General features: G+C 44.4%; 1 protein-coding gene across 1 annotated transcript in view; it reads right to left on the bottom strand.

Annotated features, from left to right (window-relative positions):
• Positions 1 to 15,227: 15,227 nt before the first annotated feature.
• LOC136628985 (zinc finger protein 585A-like) overlaps positions 15,228 to 18,538 on the bottom strand; it is a 52,323-nt gene continuing 49,012 nt past the window's right edge. Inside the window, exon 5 of the mRNA XM_066605070.1 lies at positions 15,228 to 18,171. Coding sequence (XP_066461167.1) covers positions 15,965 to 18,171 — 2,207 coding nt within the window. The 3' untranslated portion in view covers positions 15,228 to 15,964. The remainder of the gene's footprint in view (positions 18,172 to 18,538) is intronic.

Genomic DNA, 18,538 nt, shown 5'->3' with positions numbered 1-18,538 from the left:
GATGGCAGCATTCCTTCAATTCAAGTGACCTTATAAAAAACAAAGTCTACAATGATTGATTGGGATTTTTAAACCAAGCCAGAAACTATCCATCTATGGGCTGTTTGCCCCTCATCAGTATGCAGCAGGTCCCTGGCTTAGTCTGTGAGGGGCCCATGACGTGGGTCAGAAGCGGTGTTGTGTCTCCTTAAAGGGGTTCTGTCACTAAAAAAGAAAAATGCTATATTATCTATTCCTCCCCCATCAGTCTACTTACCAGATCTTCACCTCCCTTATCTTTAACTGTCTCCTGCAGTCAGGGGGAGGGGGAGGAGGGGGGGTCCAGCTCCAGCTGTCTGATTCTTTTCCTTCCTGTGAGATTAGGTACATTTGGTTGGCAGTCTGCAAGTGTACGTTATGTCACAGCTCCCAGGCCAGCAGGAGGACTGCCTATCTTCTTCAGAGATTACTCATGCGAGCTATCTCTGAAATAGATTACAATTCCTTCCTTGGCAGTGAAGCTACAGAACAGGGATGTGACCTTCACTGACCCAGCAGGAAGGAGTTTGTGATAAGCATCCTTCATAACAATCTGGGTCCAGCCTGCTGTGAGCTGATCTGGGGCACTGGAGAAGTTCAACCAGGAGAAGATATGATAAGGAGACAGACAAGGAAGGAATAGGTAAGTTTAGATAATTTTTCTTTTAATGACAAAACCCTTTTAAGGAGAGCACCCAAAGAGTGTGTGGGGACACCTAGGGGGTGAGTGGATTTAAGGATAGTATAGTCTCTCCCAAATGAGAGCACCCAGAAGGGATGTGGGGACACCCGATGAGGGGCAAACACCCCGAAACAGTCTGTTTATACATGGTTTCTGGCTTAGTTTTAAAATCCCAGTGATTGTAGACATTTTTTTACAAGGTCACTTTGAATTGACGGAATGCTGCTATCCAACAGATGGCGCTGTAGAGGTATTTTTCCATGTTTCTGATTTGCATAAATTTCCCAGAGGAGCATTGCTTTATAAATCTCTTTACTTAGCTTTTAGGTGTCCCCACACGCCTTCCAGGTGCTCTCCTTGGAGAAAGTCTATACCATTCCCTGATGCACTCACCCCCTAGATGTCCCTACACACTTTTTGGGTGCTCTTCTTAAGTAGACACGACAACACTTCTGACCCTCAATCAAGTGAGAAACAGACAAAATGCACTGCAATGATACGTGCTTCCGCAAACCTCTATGTCAGAGAATTCACAATGCCACAACAGCACTCACATAGGTGTCTCACAGCCTAAGGTGATCTACAGCCACAATGATGACACGACTCCTCAGGCTGGATCCAAAGCCTGTTCCACTCACCAAGAAGTCCATACATAGAGAGGCAGCATCCACGGCAACAAGATGAATAAAAAGGAACTTTATTCCATTATGGTTCCAGTAACAAAAACAACAACATGGACTGCAAAACCAGGTAGTAACGGCAATGTTTCGATCTGGATAGGATCTTTCTCAAGCTCAAACTACCCACACTCAAAGTTTATATACATGTAATAATTAAAAACTAATTATCACCAGCTGATTGATCGTCATCGTTCTGCGTCCAGTGAGCGCCGTCATCACGCTGGGACTACCACTGCCACAGCGTAGGCCTTCCATCATCGGAGCGGAAAAGTGTCCCACCCATCATACCTACTACACATGCGCCAACCAGGCCAGCTGTCGCGCGGCCCAACCTACGTCACTCCTCACATACCTCAAGCGCATGAGCAAGAAAAAATGGCTATCACGCAGACATTTGCGATAGCAGCGGACGCTCCCTGTGGTAATGCGGGTCCATCATGCCTCCTATGTATGCGCCAACCAGACCAGCTATCGCACAGTCCGCCCTACGTCACTCATCACATACCTATAGTGCCTGCACCAGAAAGAGCAGCTGTCGCACAGCCCATTGACAATAAGCAACATGGGCCACCTCCTTTATTCGAGACACCGGGGATTTTTTATCTGAGTTGAGTGCAGCGAGGGTATCTGACACCCCGATCCTGGTGACACTGGACGTGGTGTCCCCTTATACTAACATTACCCATTCCTGAGGTCTCAAAGCTGTAAGGGAGTGTTTGTTGACATCTCAGTGGTCCAATACATGCCTGCTGTTTGCCCTGGCGCTACTGGAATCATTCTTGAGAATTTATTTCTCTTTAATAAAACTTTTATAGGCAGTGCCAGGGCACTGTGAAGGGGTCCAATGTGGCCCCTACTTATGCGGACATGTATATGGACCACATTGAGAGGTGTGTCTGTGTCTCCACACTGGCAGCTCGTGGATATATATAGATGACATTTTTATGCTCTGGAACGGCTCATTTGATGAGCTGAGAGATTTCCACAATTACCTTGATAATTTAGTTCCGGAATTGAAATTCATGCTGACCCCCTCTGCTGTGTTGATCGAATTTTTGGATATCCTAGTGGTCAAAAAGGGAATGGTGCTTACCACTGACTTGTACCACAAGGAGACAGATCGAAATAACTTACTCCATTACTCGAATTGTCATTCTAGATGTTTGCTGAAGGCGTTGCCATGGAGTCAATGCCTTCGTGTTCACCAAAATGCAGCAGATTATTGCATTGATGCCAGGCTTTCGGAGATGTGTGAACAGTTTTTACAGAGGGGTTACACTGATGACTTGGTGCCATCTGCGGCTGCAAGAGCACGTACTGTGCCGAGGGGTGATTTGCTGGTTCCCAGAGTGAAATCTAAAAAGGCCCCTAGGATACCGTTTATCTCGACATTTGGACCCATGAGTTGAAGGATCTCCAGTATTATTCATAGGCACTGGCATATGTTGGGAAAAAAATTGCCCGATGGTGGATGAATTTGCCTGGCCCCCTTTGGTGGCATACAGAAGAGGTGCGAACATCCGGGACAGAGTGGTGCATAGTATGATGGATAGTTATGCAGCAGGCACCCCATCTTTTGGACGTGTAGGCAACTTTCCCTGTCTCGGATGCTTGCGCTGTAGCAACCTTCTTAGGGGTGATACGTTCCACCATACCCGGACGGGTAAACGATACCGGATCCGGAAAAGATACACTTGTCAGTCCACGTATGTTATATACCTTATCGTGTGTCCGTGTGGCCTACTATATGTGGGTGAAACCACGATGGAGGATTGGTCGTGGATTCTGAGCCATAAAAGTACTATTCGTACGAAGAAGCTAGATTTGCCGATACCTAGGCATTTTGACTCAGCCGGCCATGCAGTCAGCCAGCTAAAGATTCGCATTATGCGCTTTAGGTATGTGATGAGGGGCGTAGGGTGGGCCGTGCGATAGCCGGTCTGGTTGACACATGCATAGTAGGCATGATGGGCCCGCATTACCACTGGGAGCATCCGCTGCTATGGCAACTGGCTGCTCGATAGCCGTTCTTTTTTGCGCATGCGCTTAAGGCATGTGAGGAGTGACGTAGGTTGGGCTGTGTAGCAACCGGCCTGGTTGGTGCATGTGTAGTGGGTATGATGGGTGGGTATGACACTTTTCCGCTCCGATGATGGAAGGCCTACGCTGTGGCAGTGGTAGTCCCAGTGTGATGACGGCGCTCACTGGACGCAGACCGATGACGATCGTTCAGCTGGTGGTAATTAGTTTTTAATTATTACATGTATATAAACTTTGAGTGTGGGTAGTGTGACTGGGCGTGAGAAAGATCCTATCTGGATCGAAATGTCGCCGTTACTACCTGGTTTTGCAGTCCATGTTGTTGTTTTTGCTACTGGAACCATAATGGAATAAAGTTCCTTTTTATTCATCTTGTTGCCGTGGATGCTGCCACTCTATGTATGGACTTCTCTATGTGGGAGAGTTTGTAAGGAAACACACATCATCCCAGCATCATTGGTCACATAGGAATTTATATAGACGCTACATTCACAGGTCTTCTTACATTTTACTCCGTACCTTAATACTAATGACTGTAATCCTACATTTACCGGCCAAGACTCTGATCTATTGACTATTTAGTGTGAGTCACGAAGAAGGGAGAATAATTACCAAAACATTTTTTTAAGCGGACAATAACCGCCTGTTACACTACAAAAGGGTCCATATCCAAAAATGAAAAATAACATCCTCTCTGTGCAATCCTATCGCTTCAGATGCAATTGCACAAAAGACGAGGATTTCCACAATCAAATTCCCATCATCCTAGGAATAAATGGAGCCGATGAAGTTTCCTGACAGCGGAACAAGTGAGGCCGGGTGAGCCGTCATTCTTTATGCTTGTGGGGACAACATTGAATTTATGGTTTTTGATTTTTTACTTTCTTTCACGTTTTACAGAGAGGTTTTTTTGAAAAAAAAAAACTGAATTTCCACACTTGGTGCGTTGTTACTTTGTCATGCTGGTGTAATTTATATAGATGTTATCCTTTATCGCAGATTCTGATTGCAGCGATACAATAAATAGTAACAAAACATAGAAACATAGTAAATCCACTGAGTTCAGCCTATCACCCCAATATTGATCTACAGGAAGGCAAATATACCCAATGAGGTAAAAGCCATTTTTCCTTATTTTATTTATTTATTTTTTTTTTAACATATTTTTATTGAGATTTCCAAATACAAAACCAGGTTACATACAAACAAGATTGCAGTGATAAAGATCGCAAAGCTAAGAGTGTTTCTCCTAGTGACAGTATTTTCAGTAATTTTACAATTTGCAATAAACTACATTGAAACAACAGATTTTTTTTTTTTTTTCTTTCATAAACAATATAAACTAACTTTATCTTGGTGGGCTACATAAGGTGTCATGATAGCCTTCGTTCTATACAAACATAAATTAAAGCAAAACCTAAGTGGGAAGGGGACGGGGGTAGGGAAAGAGGGGTGGGGAAGGAAAGGGGTAGGTGGTGCTATGCGCTTATGTGTGGGGTTGCCCCCTCGGTCTTACTTTGCGGTCGCTGCCTCCTACCAGGAGGAGGGAGCCTGTCTTAGGCGCGGTCGGTCTGCCAGGCGTGGTCCACGCCCGTGTCCCTCGCACCGTCTGTTCCAACGTCCGGGGCCTTCCTCACGGTACAGTTCGGTTTTTTTTTGTTTTTTTTTTGTTTTTTTTTTTGTTTCAGTGTTATAAATGTAATTATGGTTGAAGGTCCTTTATTTTTAGGCCTATGTGTTTCCCTGAGGTTCTCGTACCAGCCCCGGGAAATTCCCGGTGCCGTGAGGCGGGCCTCACTGGGGAATTCTTTTCCACAGCTCCCATTCCTTTAGAAATTTGTCCCGAGTATTAGTTTTCCAACTCGTTAGCTCCTCTAGATTGTATATTAAATCTACCCTGTCTCTCCACTGTGCTGTGGTAGGGGGGGATTTTTGTAGCCATCTAGTTGGGATTAAGGCTTTCGCGACGTCTAACAGTAGGGCAATGATTTTATCCTTAAGGGGGTGGAAGTTATCCGTCGGTATCCAAAGGAGCACCATTTCTGGTGTTAGTTTTAAATTTGGTTTAACGGTTTTGATTGCTCCTTCGATGTCCTTCCAAAAGGAGCCCAGTGCTGGGCAGTCCCACCATATGTGTCTGTACGAGCCTGTCGCGGTGTCACATCTCCAGCACTTCTCGTGGGGAGCTAATTTGTGCGTATATAGCCATTGGGGTGTTCTATACCACCTTGCTAGAATCTTGTAGTGGCTTTCTTGTAAGAGTACGCAGGGGGATAATCCGAAGGCCAGTCTGAGGATGATTTTTGTGTCTTCCGCGGAGATGGTGATGTTAAGTTCGCGTTCCCATGAGGTTAGATAGGCGGGCTTATATCCTGTATAGGGTGAGATGTGTTTTTTGTGTAGGTTTGAGATGATCTTATTTTTAGGGGCGCCTTCCAGGTAGAATTTCTCGAACGGTGTTAAGGGCCTAGTTGATTTATATCTCTTGGCAAAGTCCTCTATTGTTTTAGTAATCTGAGCTTTTTGTAGGAAGGGGATATTTAAGTCTGGGGCTAAGAGCTGAACAGCTTCTCTTGCTCCTTGGTGAATTATGGGTTGTAGGTCTCCTAATTTGATTCCTGCGAACCTCTCCCAGACGCTCCTAGACACCGGGTCTGGCTCAAGCCCTAGTAGTTTACCCAGAGTGTTCATGGGCGTGATTGGGGAGGGGTCCGGGGCTATCTTGGATCTCAATGAGTCCCAGGTCTCGCAGGGGGCCCTCAACAGGGGATTAAATCCCCTGGAGCTGTAGCTGCGTCGAGAAGGGTGCCAGAGGTCGTCAAGTGTGGTGTCTCCATGAGCGTATTTAGCCAGGTTTAGTAGCAAAGGGTCTCTTGTCGGGTGTACAAGGTCCAACCAGTAGCTGAGTTGGATGGATCTGTGTATGTCTGGAACATGTGGCAGGTCAATGCCCCCCTCCCCTCTCCTTCTGGAGAGCAAGGTGTAGGCTATACGCGGTTTTTTCTGTTTCCAGATGTACTGAGAGAAAAGTCGTCGGAGGGATTGGAAGAAGGACCCGGGTATGTAGATCGGAAGCATGCGCATTTTGTATGTTACGATGGGAAGGACATATGACTTGACAATGTTCTTTCTTCCGAACCATGAAATATATGGCAAGTCATATGACCGTAGGATGTTTTTGATTACCGTGAGGAGAGGTTGGAAGTTGGATGTGTAGAGGTTTTCAGTTTTTTTGGTAATTTTAATGCCAAGATAGTCTATAGCGTCTTCCGTCCATGTGAAGGGGGAGATGGACTTTAGTGTAGCACTGGCTTTCCGAGGGACCGATACATTGAGGATGGTCGACTTTGAGTAGTTTATTTTGAAGTCCGATATGGTGCCGAATGATTCCAGCAAAGAAATCAATTTGGGTATGCCTATTGCCGGATTAGAGATCAGGAACATGATGTCGTCCGCAAAGGCGGCTGTGGTGAATGAGAGGTTACCTGCTGTAATTCCTCTAATTTCTGGGTGTGTTCTGACTTTGTGTAGCAAAGGTTCTAGGGCCAGTACAAAGAGGATCGGGGAGAGCGGGCACCCCTGCCGAGTTCCGTTACGAATCCCAAATGCGGGTGATAGAGTGTTGTTTACTCTCAATCTCGCATGTGGGCTACTATAAAGAGAAAAGATTGCCGATATCCAGGCGTTTGGGAAGTTAAAGTTGGCCAGAACTCTTTCTAGGTAGGTCCAATTTACTCGATCGAACGCCTTTTCGGCGTCAGTGCCTATTAATACCAGTGGGGTTTTTTGTAGTTGGGCTAATCTTATTGCGTGCAGTATTCTGTGGCAATTGTTCTTTCCTTCCCTACCCTTTATGAAACCTGCTTGTTCCTTGTGGATCAATTTGGGGATGAGGTCTTCCATCCTCTTGACCATGAATTTTGCCCATAGTTTCATATCATGGTTGATGAGTGAGATTGGTCTGTAATTCATACAGGACGTGGGATCTTTGTTCTCTTTGTGTATGAGTGTGATGTGTGCCTCCAGGGCTTGCTTGGGGAGTTCACCTCCCTGCAGGAGGGAGTTAAATAACTCTTTTAATTTGGGGGCTAGGGTTGGTTTAAAGGTTTTATAGTATCTGTCTGAGAGGCCATCCGGCCCCGGACTCTTGCCTGCCGGGCTTGAGTCGATTAGGTCCTCGACTTCCTGGTCAGTCACTGGTGTCAGTAGGGCTAGTGCGGATGTCTCATCTAGTTTTGGTAGGTTTGTTGTATGTAGGAAGGAATTAATTCTTTCTTTTTGCAGGGCTTGATCTATTGGGCTTGGACGATCCCTCAGGTTGTACAGTTTTGTGTAGTAGGAGTGGAAGGCTGAAGCTATCTTACCCGACTGATCTTTTATCGCGCTGATGTGGTTTCTTTTCTGTGATTTTTTTAATAAAGCTGTCATGTATTTGCTGCCCTTATTGCCTTGGATATATACCGATTGTTTGAGATGTAGATGATTTCTGTTGAATCTAGAGCGTAAGAGGCTTCCCAACTCTCTCCTTTTGTCTGTTAGTTCATCTAAACTTCTTTTTTTTTGTGAGAGTTTCGCTATACTTTCTAGTTTTGCTATTTGAGAGAGTAGGGTGTCAATCTCACGATGCTGTTTTTTCCTAATTTTAGCTCCAAGGGCAATGAGTAACCCCCTCATGTAGGCCTTGTGGGCCTCCCAAACTATCGGGGTTTTTGGCTCAGTCCCGCTGTTGAGCTGGAAGTACTCCTCTAGGAGTTCCGTAAGCTTAAGTCTATCCTCTTCTTTATCTAGTATTGTATTATTCAAGCGCCAGGTTCGCTCCCCCGGGCCTTCCGAAGAGATCCTAACGTCCAAATGGATGGGCGCGTGATCTGAGATCGTTATGGTCTCGATTTTAGCCTGTCCTACCTGTGGCAAGAGGGAGTTAGAGATAAATAAATAGTCGAGTCTTTGAAAGGACTTATGAGGTTGCGAATAGTGGGTGTAGTCTCTGGTCGTGGGGTTAAGTGTTCGCCATGCGTCTGTTATGCCCAAATCCTCTAGTTCTTTAATTAGCCTGCTGAGTCGTCCCTGCGAAACCTGGGATCTGCCCCTAGAGGAGTCAAGGAGGGGATTAAGAGTTATGTTTAGATCCCCGTCCAAAATTATCGCTCCCATGGCGAATTCTCTAAGAATTTTTATTTGCTTGGTGACCCACTCTGTTTGTCGGGTATTTGGGGCATACAGATTTGCTATTGTTAGTTTCACCCCGTTGAGGGTGCCTTTTATGAAAAGAGTCCTACCTTCTTCATCTGAGTATTCCGCAAGGGTCTCGAAGTGCACCGACTTGTGGAACAAGATCGAGACCCCCTTGGAAGCCGAAGTGGGATGGGAGCAGTGGAAATGCTGTGTAAACTGTTTCCCCGGGAGGGAGAAGGGCCTATCCCCCTTGATATGTGTCTCCTGTAGGAGGAGGATTTTTGTGTTGTATTTTTTTAAAAGCTGTGAGATCCCATACCTTTTTCTCGGCGTGTTGAGGCCCCGGACGTTGAAAGACGTGCACCTTAGCTCCTCCGTCAGCGACGTTGACAGTGGTATGCTGCTGGACATCTGCAAAATGAGGAAGAGATTTTAATCCAAGGGAAAGTGGTTTGGTACGGGGGTGTATCGGTGGTTCCTGTTCCGCCTTCGGGTGGCGACCGATCAGGGGCGCGTGGCCAAGCCGCTCTTTAGTGAGACGGGTTAGTCACTGGCGTTCAGATGGCGCAATGAAAAAATGTGGATAAAGGGATGGGGGGTAGGTGGGTGAGGTTGGGGTGGGTATAGGGTTTTTGGGGAAGTAGGTTTCACTACAAGAACAAAAACCGTAAAGACGGTGATCAAAATGCTCCCTCTCTGTATGGGAAAGGGCTGCAGGCGAGTGGCAGACTATGATCTGCTCTCGTCTATTTTTTTTCGGGGGAACGGGGGTAACTGTCATAAGTTTTAACTTTGAACAGAAAAACTTGCCTGATCTGGATGAGGCAAACAAGCACCCCTTATCAGGGTGTATAGTTATCATTATTCTACTTTCAGGAGAATGGGTACGGGTAGGGCAAGCGGGGAACTTCATCCCGGGTGTCTCGGGTGGAGGACTAGAGATGGGGGGAGGGGGGGCCCCGGTGCGGCGGCGGGGTCCCCCGTCGTTTCACCTAGTCTGAGACCAGGTCATGGCGGGTGTAGTAGAAGGTCTGTGATCAGCAATCATGGATCGTCGACTGTACTTTCCTCCCTGGGTTTCTTCCTGTGGCTGTTCCTGGAGGAGTTTGCATGTGTTGCTATTCTCCAGCTCTCCGTAGCCGGTAGCTGGGGTAAAGCAGGGATGTCTGGCAATGGGAGCCAGTTTGGTAAGTCTATCGGCTCTAGGTCCAAGAGCCGCCAGCTGCCCCTCAGATCCTCCGGCGATCTTATGTTGAGCCTTTTGCCTTTATGTGTTATCCCCAGGCCAAAGGGGAACAGCCAGGCATATTTTATGCTTTTGGCTTGTAAGGCGTCCAGTAGTGGTCTTAATAGCCTTCTCTTGGCCAGGGTGGTAGGGGCTAAGTCCTGATATAATTGAATTGTGGCCCCTGCGTATTGGAGGTCTCGACGGTTTCTTGCTGCCTCCAAGATGGCTGCTGCGTCTGGGAATGTCAGCAGCTTGCAAATCAAGTCTCTAGGAGGTTCCCCTGTGGCTGGTTGCGGGCGTAGGGCTCTGTGTACCCTTTCTATCTTCATCTCCTTTGCTCTCTCAGCGCCCACCAGTGAGGCAAAAATCTCTAAAGTCACTTTTGAGAGGGCTTCCGCCACCCACGATTCGGGGACCCCCTTAATGCGAACGTTGCTTCGCCGGCTGCGATTTTCCAGGTCCTCCTGCATAAGGAGAGACCTGTTGAGCTGTTGGTGTTGAGCTTTTAATATATGCTCCATCTCCAGTGCGTGGGAGGTGAATGCTTCTGAGGTGTTCTCCAGCTCCTCTACCCTCCTCCCCATATGCCTCATTTCTTCTTTGATGCCCGTCAGCTCTGTCAGGACCGGGCTCAGAGCGCTGGAGATAAGCTCCCTCATGAAGCTTTTTGACACAGCTCCGTCTTCCTCTCCCTCCGAGGACGACTCACCCTCCCTCACTGTCGGCGGTGCTGGGGCAGCTGCGGACGCCATCTTGCCTGAGGAGTGCGGGGAACTCGTGGTGCGCTCTCTCAGGTACCTCTGCATATCAGCTTGTCCGCGGGCCGGTCGGGGTGTCCCCAGATGTTCTCCGCTCTTCTCCCTGCTGAATTTGCCCATTTTAGCGCTTTATTGCTGCTTTGGGGTGCTTGCGGGCTTGCCTCGGTGCCGGAGCTGTCTCACTGCACGGCCATCAGTCTCCGCGGTCAGGCTCCGCCCCCCCATTTTTCCTTATTTTAAATGGAAAAAAAAAATTCCGACTCCGAGTCTGGCAACTAGATCAGCGATCCCGGGATCACGACCCCTCTGAAGTAAACTAGTGACTATAACCGGTAATCTTGTTGCACTCAAGAAAGGTATCCAGGCCCCTCTTGTACTCTTCTAGTGAACAGCACCACATCATCAGGCAGAGAGTTCCATCGTCTCACTGCTCTTACAGTAAAGAACCCATTCTATGTTGCGTAGAAACCTTCTTTCCTCTTGATTTAGAAAGCGCTCCCTTGTTACAGTCACAGTCCTGGTAACAGTCCAAAATATTCTAACCTGTCAGGGTATAGCGGAGATGTACAAATGTAATTCACAGTCGGGATGCTGCTTGCATTTCAGATTTCCTGCTTTATTAATAAAATGTGCATTTCACAAATATGCAGAACGTGTTTCAGTTTTTATAAAACCTTGTTCACCTCTACATAATAAGCTAACAGACTCCCTTAAAAACTAAACCTTTAATTCATTCAAAACATTTGTGAATTTAACCCCTCGTTAGTGTGCAACATTGACTGCCTTTCACTCGTTGCTTCCCGTTAGCTCCGACGTTCAGGGCATCACATAGCCGCATGGTGTGGTATGCTAGATTCATTGATGACAGTCATCATTTGGGATAGGGCAGAACCTCCAGCTAATGAAGGAAGCACAGATATATCTGATTTTGCAACGTATATAAATAGCAATCCTGTCAATGTGCAATGGTTGATTTCCCACAATGACAAGGAACTAGGTAATTCAGAAAAGAGATGGCAGGGAATGCCGTACGGCATGCAGAGAGGAGCCATCCCAGACATACATTAAAAGCGATCCCGACAGGGACAAGAGCCTGCACAAAAGAATCCACATTTATTGAAGCAAAGGCGGAAATAAAGGAAAGACTCCTGGAAAGAGGATATAAAAAACCAATGCTCAATAAAGCATGTAATAGGATAGACACTGCAAATAGAGATACACTTTTGGTAGAAAATAAGCATAAAAAACGAAAGAAAAGGGTTTAATTTTTTTCTACAGCTTTTAATAGAAACTTTTATGTGATCTAAAAGGTTTTTCATAAATATCTACCAATTTTGCGGCAGGATGAGACAAGGGGTAAGATCCTGGATAAAGGTGTGATGTGTGTAGCCAGGAAGAGTAGAAATCTGGGAGATTTGCTATCCCCTAGTACTAGAGATGAGCGAGCATACTCGCTAAGGACAATTGCTCGATCGAGCATTGTCCTTAGCGAGTATCTCCCCGCTCGGGAGCAAAAGGTTCGGCTTCCGGCGCGGGTGACAGGTGAGTTGCGGCCATGAGCAGGGTGGAGCGGGGGGGGGGGGGGGGGGGGGGGAGGGGGGCGGGAGAGATCTCCCCTCCGTTCCTCCCAGCTCTCCCCCACCGCCGGCAGACGAATCTTTGCTCCCGAGCGGGCAGGAACTCGCTAAGGGCAATGCTTGATCATCTCTACCTAGTATCTTTAATTCAAAGATGAAAAATCTTATTGGCTGAGTATAAATGGGTCTTTCGGATGCGGTAACTCGAGATGTGCTGATGTCATCTGGCCACTAAGAAAAATACATTCTAGGACAGTGAAAAATCTAAAGAGTACAAAATAACGAGCTTTAATAATTGTGACACAACTAATGCTATTTGTATCATCTCTAGCACGGAATGTAACAAATACTACATAGGATGCACGATTCAATAAGAACAGGGATTGTTGAACATGTAAGACACATTAATAATGGCACCATCAATCGCTCGGGCGCAGTAAGACGCTTTTTAGAAGAACATTCGGGTACTTTAGAAAATGTTATTTTCTATGGTATAGAAAAAGTATCCAGCAAGAAGAATGGTGTAATTAGCCAGGAGCAGGAGATCAAAAGAGAAGCATATCGGATACCAACACTGGATACAAGGCTTCCCAGAGGGGTGAATCAGAGGTCTGATCTGTTTTATATATGCTAGCATCCATTTCTTCACTATTTATAGAATAGGATTTGCATATCCTGAAAATCAGCGAAGGCAGCTGAATTATCTGATAATGTGTATTCATGTATTTATATAAAACATCAATATGTGATTCTTATTGTAAAATAACAGAACTCTAATCTATCTGCATGTAAAGCCAATAGATGATGTAGAATGAATAGCGGTAATATGAAGATCGTCACCGACAATGAACCATAATAATAGTACATAAACAGGTGTTTAATCCATTGGAAATAGAATGGATACCCAATGATATTTACATTAGATTCTCATATAAAGGTAATTGAAATCTATAAGACCGGTTACAACACAAGCAGCGGCAGGATTTTACCAACTGCTATTAGAAGAATAAAATCCAGAAACAGATTATGCCAACAAGTTACTCAGATATGTAATCAATTAATTTCCAAACGAAATCAATGTTATTCTAACACTTTTATTAAATTATGTATAATTAATTCATTTGTGTATGTATATGAATTTACTTGATATTTAATAGTACCATGTGATGCCATGAACGTCGTAGCTAACGGGAAGCAACGAGTGTAAGGCAGTCAATGTTGCACAGTAACGAGGGGTTAAACTCACATTTGTTCTTAATTACATTTGTACAAGAAAGCCAAAGAAAACGGTGGCTAATTAAGTCTTGCAAGATACGCCTGCAGAAAGGAACAGGGAGCAGAAGCCGGCCAAGGTGGGATTGATATTTTTATTTCAGCTCTATAACTGATATGCAATCTATTACGCCATGCTTCTAGCTGACTTGGAGGGCCTTGCCAGGCCTGCGGCTGCCGCTGGTGCTCATCAGCTCCTTATAATCACCTAACGGAATCCTGATGGACTGCTAGCAGCGCCCCTCCCTGACTATTGAGGTGCCTCAGCATCTAGGGGAGTGTGTGGCAAGGACTGAGATTAGTGAATTAGGGATAGCCCTTTGTGCAGAACCCATTAAACTCCCCACCTACACCTTTCTAACTCAGGTAAGTTGTTAATTGATCCAAGAGGTTTATACATAAGTGGTAACTTGGAAGATCTGGTCTGGCACAATAGTCCATATAAGGGTGCAAACATTTACATTCAATCACCACAGAAAGTGAAAATATAAATCTGAGATCGGGCAGATATTGTCAGAACAAATACATAAGATCAGACTTAGAATTCACGCCTAACAGAACCCGGGCACACAACTCCATAATCCAGGAAACTCATGTACCAATAGTTTCCTGTGCCAATCCCCTCTCCGGGAAGGAAATGGCTATAATGTACAAAGAACCCATATTGCCTAAAACATTAATACGCCAACCGGAGGTCCCATATTTTTATTTCTTACCAAAGGTGCACAAAAACAGATTAGCACCACCAGGACGCCCGATAATAGCGGGAGTAGGCTCCATAACAAGCGCCCTGTCAGAATATATTGACCACATTTTACAGAGGCTAGTCATTAAACTCCCTGCGTATATAAAGGACACAGGGCATTTCTTACGACTCTTAAATCAGATAGATTGGGAAGAAAATTATATTTTATGCACACTGGATGTTAAATCGCTATACTCTAACATCCCCCATGAAACGGGGAATAGAGTCAGTCAAACAATATTTACAGACAGACATGGAGATGCCAGAGAGACAAAAAAGTTTTATCTTAGAAGGCATCCAATTCATTTTAAAAAACAATTATTTTATATATAAAAATCAGTTTTTTATCCAAAAAAGAGGGACCGCGATGGGGACTCGTTTTGCCCCGGCGTATGCTAACTTATTTATGGGGGCATTCGAGAAAAACATTTTAACCCCCAATATAAAATTTTATTGTAGATTCATTGACGATATCTTTTTAATATGGAAAGGAGAGGAGAAAGGATTGGTGAATTTTACAGAATTGAACAAAAACTATTGGGGTTTGGAGTTTTGGCTGGAATCGGCTGGAATCGGCACATGTGACGGGGGCGGAGCTTCGCGATGACGCGTACAAGGGAGCGGAGCCAAAACGCCGGTAATGCCGAGACGAGCCGAATGGAGAAGATAGATCTGCGCAAGCGTGTCTAAAAAAGCAAGAAGACACCGAAGTTAGACGGAGCCATGGCAACGTGGACGCCAGCAACGGAGCAGGTAAGTGAATAACTTCTGTACGGCTCATATTTAATGCACGATGTATATTACAAAGTGCATTAATATGGCCATACAGAAGTGCTTAACCCCACTTGCTTTCGCGAGACAACCCCTTTAATGAAAAATCTCTTCATATTGCCTGAATGACACCACAACATTTCATCCAAAACCATTCATTCAATATGTCTTCTAAGGGTTAATCCTCCCTCTCAGTGAGGTGATTGGCACAGAAAACCTTTCCTACAAGAGTCTTACTGGATTATGGAGATGTGCGCCCGGGTTCTGTTATGCCTGAAGTCTAAGTAAGATCTCATGTATTCCTGTTGGCAGTATCTACCTGATCTGTAAATGTTTGCACCCTGATATGGGCTATTATGTCGCAGCAGATTTCCCAAGTTGTCACTTCTGTATAAAACTCTTGGCTCTCCTGAAATCTGGTGTGTTCAGAGCTCATCTGAGCGTCAAACATGTAGGGGGTTTGTTTTATCGGGCTGTGCGCCCCAAGTTGTATAGTCCTGTATAAATAAAGTCTGATATGTTACACTGAAGTTGTAGAACCTTTCCCATGTGATCACAGCTGTATATTACTGTGTGCGACTCTTCCTAGTATATGACCCTATAGTGATGAGATGGAGGGGAGACGCCCTTGCTGGGCTCAGTGGTGGAATACGGTTCTTACCATTATCATCTATGAAAGGATCATTCTCAAAACCAAAAAATATCCTAACAAACTCCACTAAGTCCGGGATCCGCAGTGATTCTCCCCCCACTACTTATACACATAATGGGTACCAGCTCTAACTCATCTCCATCAGTTCTGAGGAAACATCATCTAAAGGAAGAAGAAAGATCGGCCAAAATACAAACATGTAAGTTATACAAGTAAACTTTTATGAACAGTTAGAAACAAGTTTAGAGATGCAGTTATATGTATCAGTGTGAAATATTCTATGTACACGGCTGATATAAAGGTGGGTTATCTGGATTTATATTTGTTTCTGGATTACGGATGTTTATTGGTAATTACATACATTTCTTATTCATCATGGTTAGAAAAAACAGGTTTAAAAAATAGCTTATCTCCAGTGTGAACTTTTTGATGTTGCAGTAAATTTGATTTGCGAGTAAAACATTTCCCACATTCTGAACAGCAAAATGGCTTCTCTCCTGTGTGACTTCTCTGATGTGTTACGAGGCCTGATTTATCAGTAAAACATTTCCCACATTCTGAACATACAAATGGCTTCTCTCCTGTGTGATTTCTCTGATGTGTTACGAGGACTGATTTATGAGTAAAACATTTCCCACATTCTGAACATACAAACGGCTTCTCTCCTGTGTGACTTCTCTGATGTGTTACGAGGCCTGTTTTATGAGTAAAACATTTCCCACATTGTGAACATACAAACGGCTTCTCTCCTGTGTGACTTCTCTGATGTGTTACGAGGCCTGATTTATGAGTAAAACATTTCCCACATTGTGAACATACAAACGGCTTCTCTCCTGTGTGACTTCTCTGATGTGTAACAAGGTCTGATTTATGAGTAAAACATTTCCCACATTGTGAACATACAAATGGCTTCTCACCTGTGTGAATTCTCATATGTGCGACAAGGCGAGATTTAAAAGCAAAACATTTCCCACATTCTGAACATGAAAATGTCTTCTCTCCTGTGTGAATTCTCTGATGTGTTACGAGGCCTGATTTATGAGTAAAACATTTCCCACATTGTGAACATACAAACGGCTTCTCTCCTGTGTGACTTCTCTGATGTGTAACAAGGTCTGATTTATGAGTAAAACATTTCCCACATTGTGAACATACAAATGGCTTCTCACCTGTGTGAATTCTCATATGTGCGACAAGGCGAGATTTAAAAGCAAAACATTTCCCACATTCTGAACATGAAAATGTCTTCTCTCCTGTGTGAATTCTCTGATGTGTTACGAGGCCTGATTTATGAGTAAAACATTTCCCACATTGTGAACATACAAACGGCTTCTCTCCTGTGTGACTTCTCATATGTGCGACAAGGCGAGATTTAAAAGCAAAACATTTCCCACATTGTGAACATACAAACGGCTTCTCTCCTGTGTGAATTCTCATATGTTTTACAAGGCCTGTTTTATTAGTAAAACATTTCCCACATTGTGAACATGCAAACGGCTTCTCTCCTGTGTGACTTCTCATATGTTTTACAAGGCCTGCTTTACCAGTAAAACATTTCCAACATTCTGAACATACAAATGGCTTCTCACCTGTGTGAATTCTCTGATGTGCGACAAGGCGAGATTTAAAAGCAAAACATTTTCCACATTCTGAACATGAATATGGCTTCTCTCCTGTGTGAATTCTCATATGTTTTACAAGGACTGTTTTATAAGTAAAACATTTCCCACATTCTGAACATACAAATGGCTTCTCTCCTGTATGAATTCTCATATGTGCGACAAGGCCTGTTTTATTAGTAAAACATTTCCCACATTCTGAACATACAAATGGCTTCTCACCTGTGTGAATTCTCTGATGTGCGATAAGGCAAAATTTAAAAGCAAAACATTTTCTACATTCTGAACATGAAAAGGACTTCCCTCCAGTGTGAGTTACCTGATGTTTAACAAGGCCTGATTTCTGTGTAAAACATTTCTCGCAATCTGAACATGAATATGGCTTCTCTCCTGTGTGAATTCTCTGATGGCTAACAAGATGTGATTTCAATGTAAAATATTTCCCACCTTCTGAACATACAAACGGCTTCTCTCCTGTGTGAATTCTCATATGTTTTATGAGGCCTGTTTTATGAGTTAAACATTTCCCACATTCTGAACATACAAATGTTTTCTCCCCTGTGTGAATTCTCTGATGTCTAACAAGGTCTGATTTCTGTGTAAAACATTTCCCACATTCTGAACATGAATATGGCTTCTCTCCTGAGTGAATTCGCCGATGTGTAACAAGATGTGATTTTGCTGCAAAACATTTCCCACACTCTGAACATGAATATGGCTTCTCCTTTCTGTCAGCTCTTTGAGGTTTTCTCCTTCTGTGACATTTAGCCATCTGTGATGAATCAGAAGATGGGACCTGTATGAGAGCATCAGATGATTGGTCTTTACTGTGAAGGGCTGAGGAGATATCTGGGATAATGGCAGGTTCTTCATATGTAGCATGTATGATACCACAATCCTCTGCTTTACAATCTGCAGATATCAGACGTCCCTCTAAGCTCCCCGTACCGTCATCTGTCAAGAATAAAGTTGATTTCTTTTTCATATTATAGATCTTAAAATGATCCTGACAGAGCAAGTGAGTGAGGATCATTCTCTTATAGAAGGCGCTTGGTTTGCAGCTCACTTAAAGACGAAGTGATTGTCAGTGCAGAAAACATCACCAAAAACTACAGATGTTAAGCGGGACTTACAAGTAACTAATTCTGGTTTTCATCAATAACATGGGGGTCCTGGGGGTCTGAAAAAGGGTCATGAAGAGTAATTTACAGCAGAGTCCCCCACAATCCCCGGGCTCCTGTCCCCGGTAGATCTGGAGCCCAAGCTACAGAAATAGTATATTCCATACAGATGGAGTTCGGCCATTTCTGCACCAACATTA

Source organism: Eleutherodactylus coqui, chromosome 5, assembly GCF_035609145.1.
Source record: "Eleutherodactylus coqui strain aEleCoq1 chromosome 5, aEleCoq1.hap1, whole genome shotgun sequence".
Taxonomy (NCBI): domain Eukaryota; kingdom Metazoa; phylum Chordata; class Amphibia; order Anura; family Eleutherodactylidae; genus Eleutherodactylus; species Eleutherodactylus coqui.
This window is presented reverse-complemented; position numbering and strand designations above follow the sequence as displayed.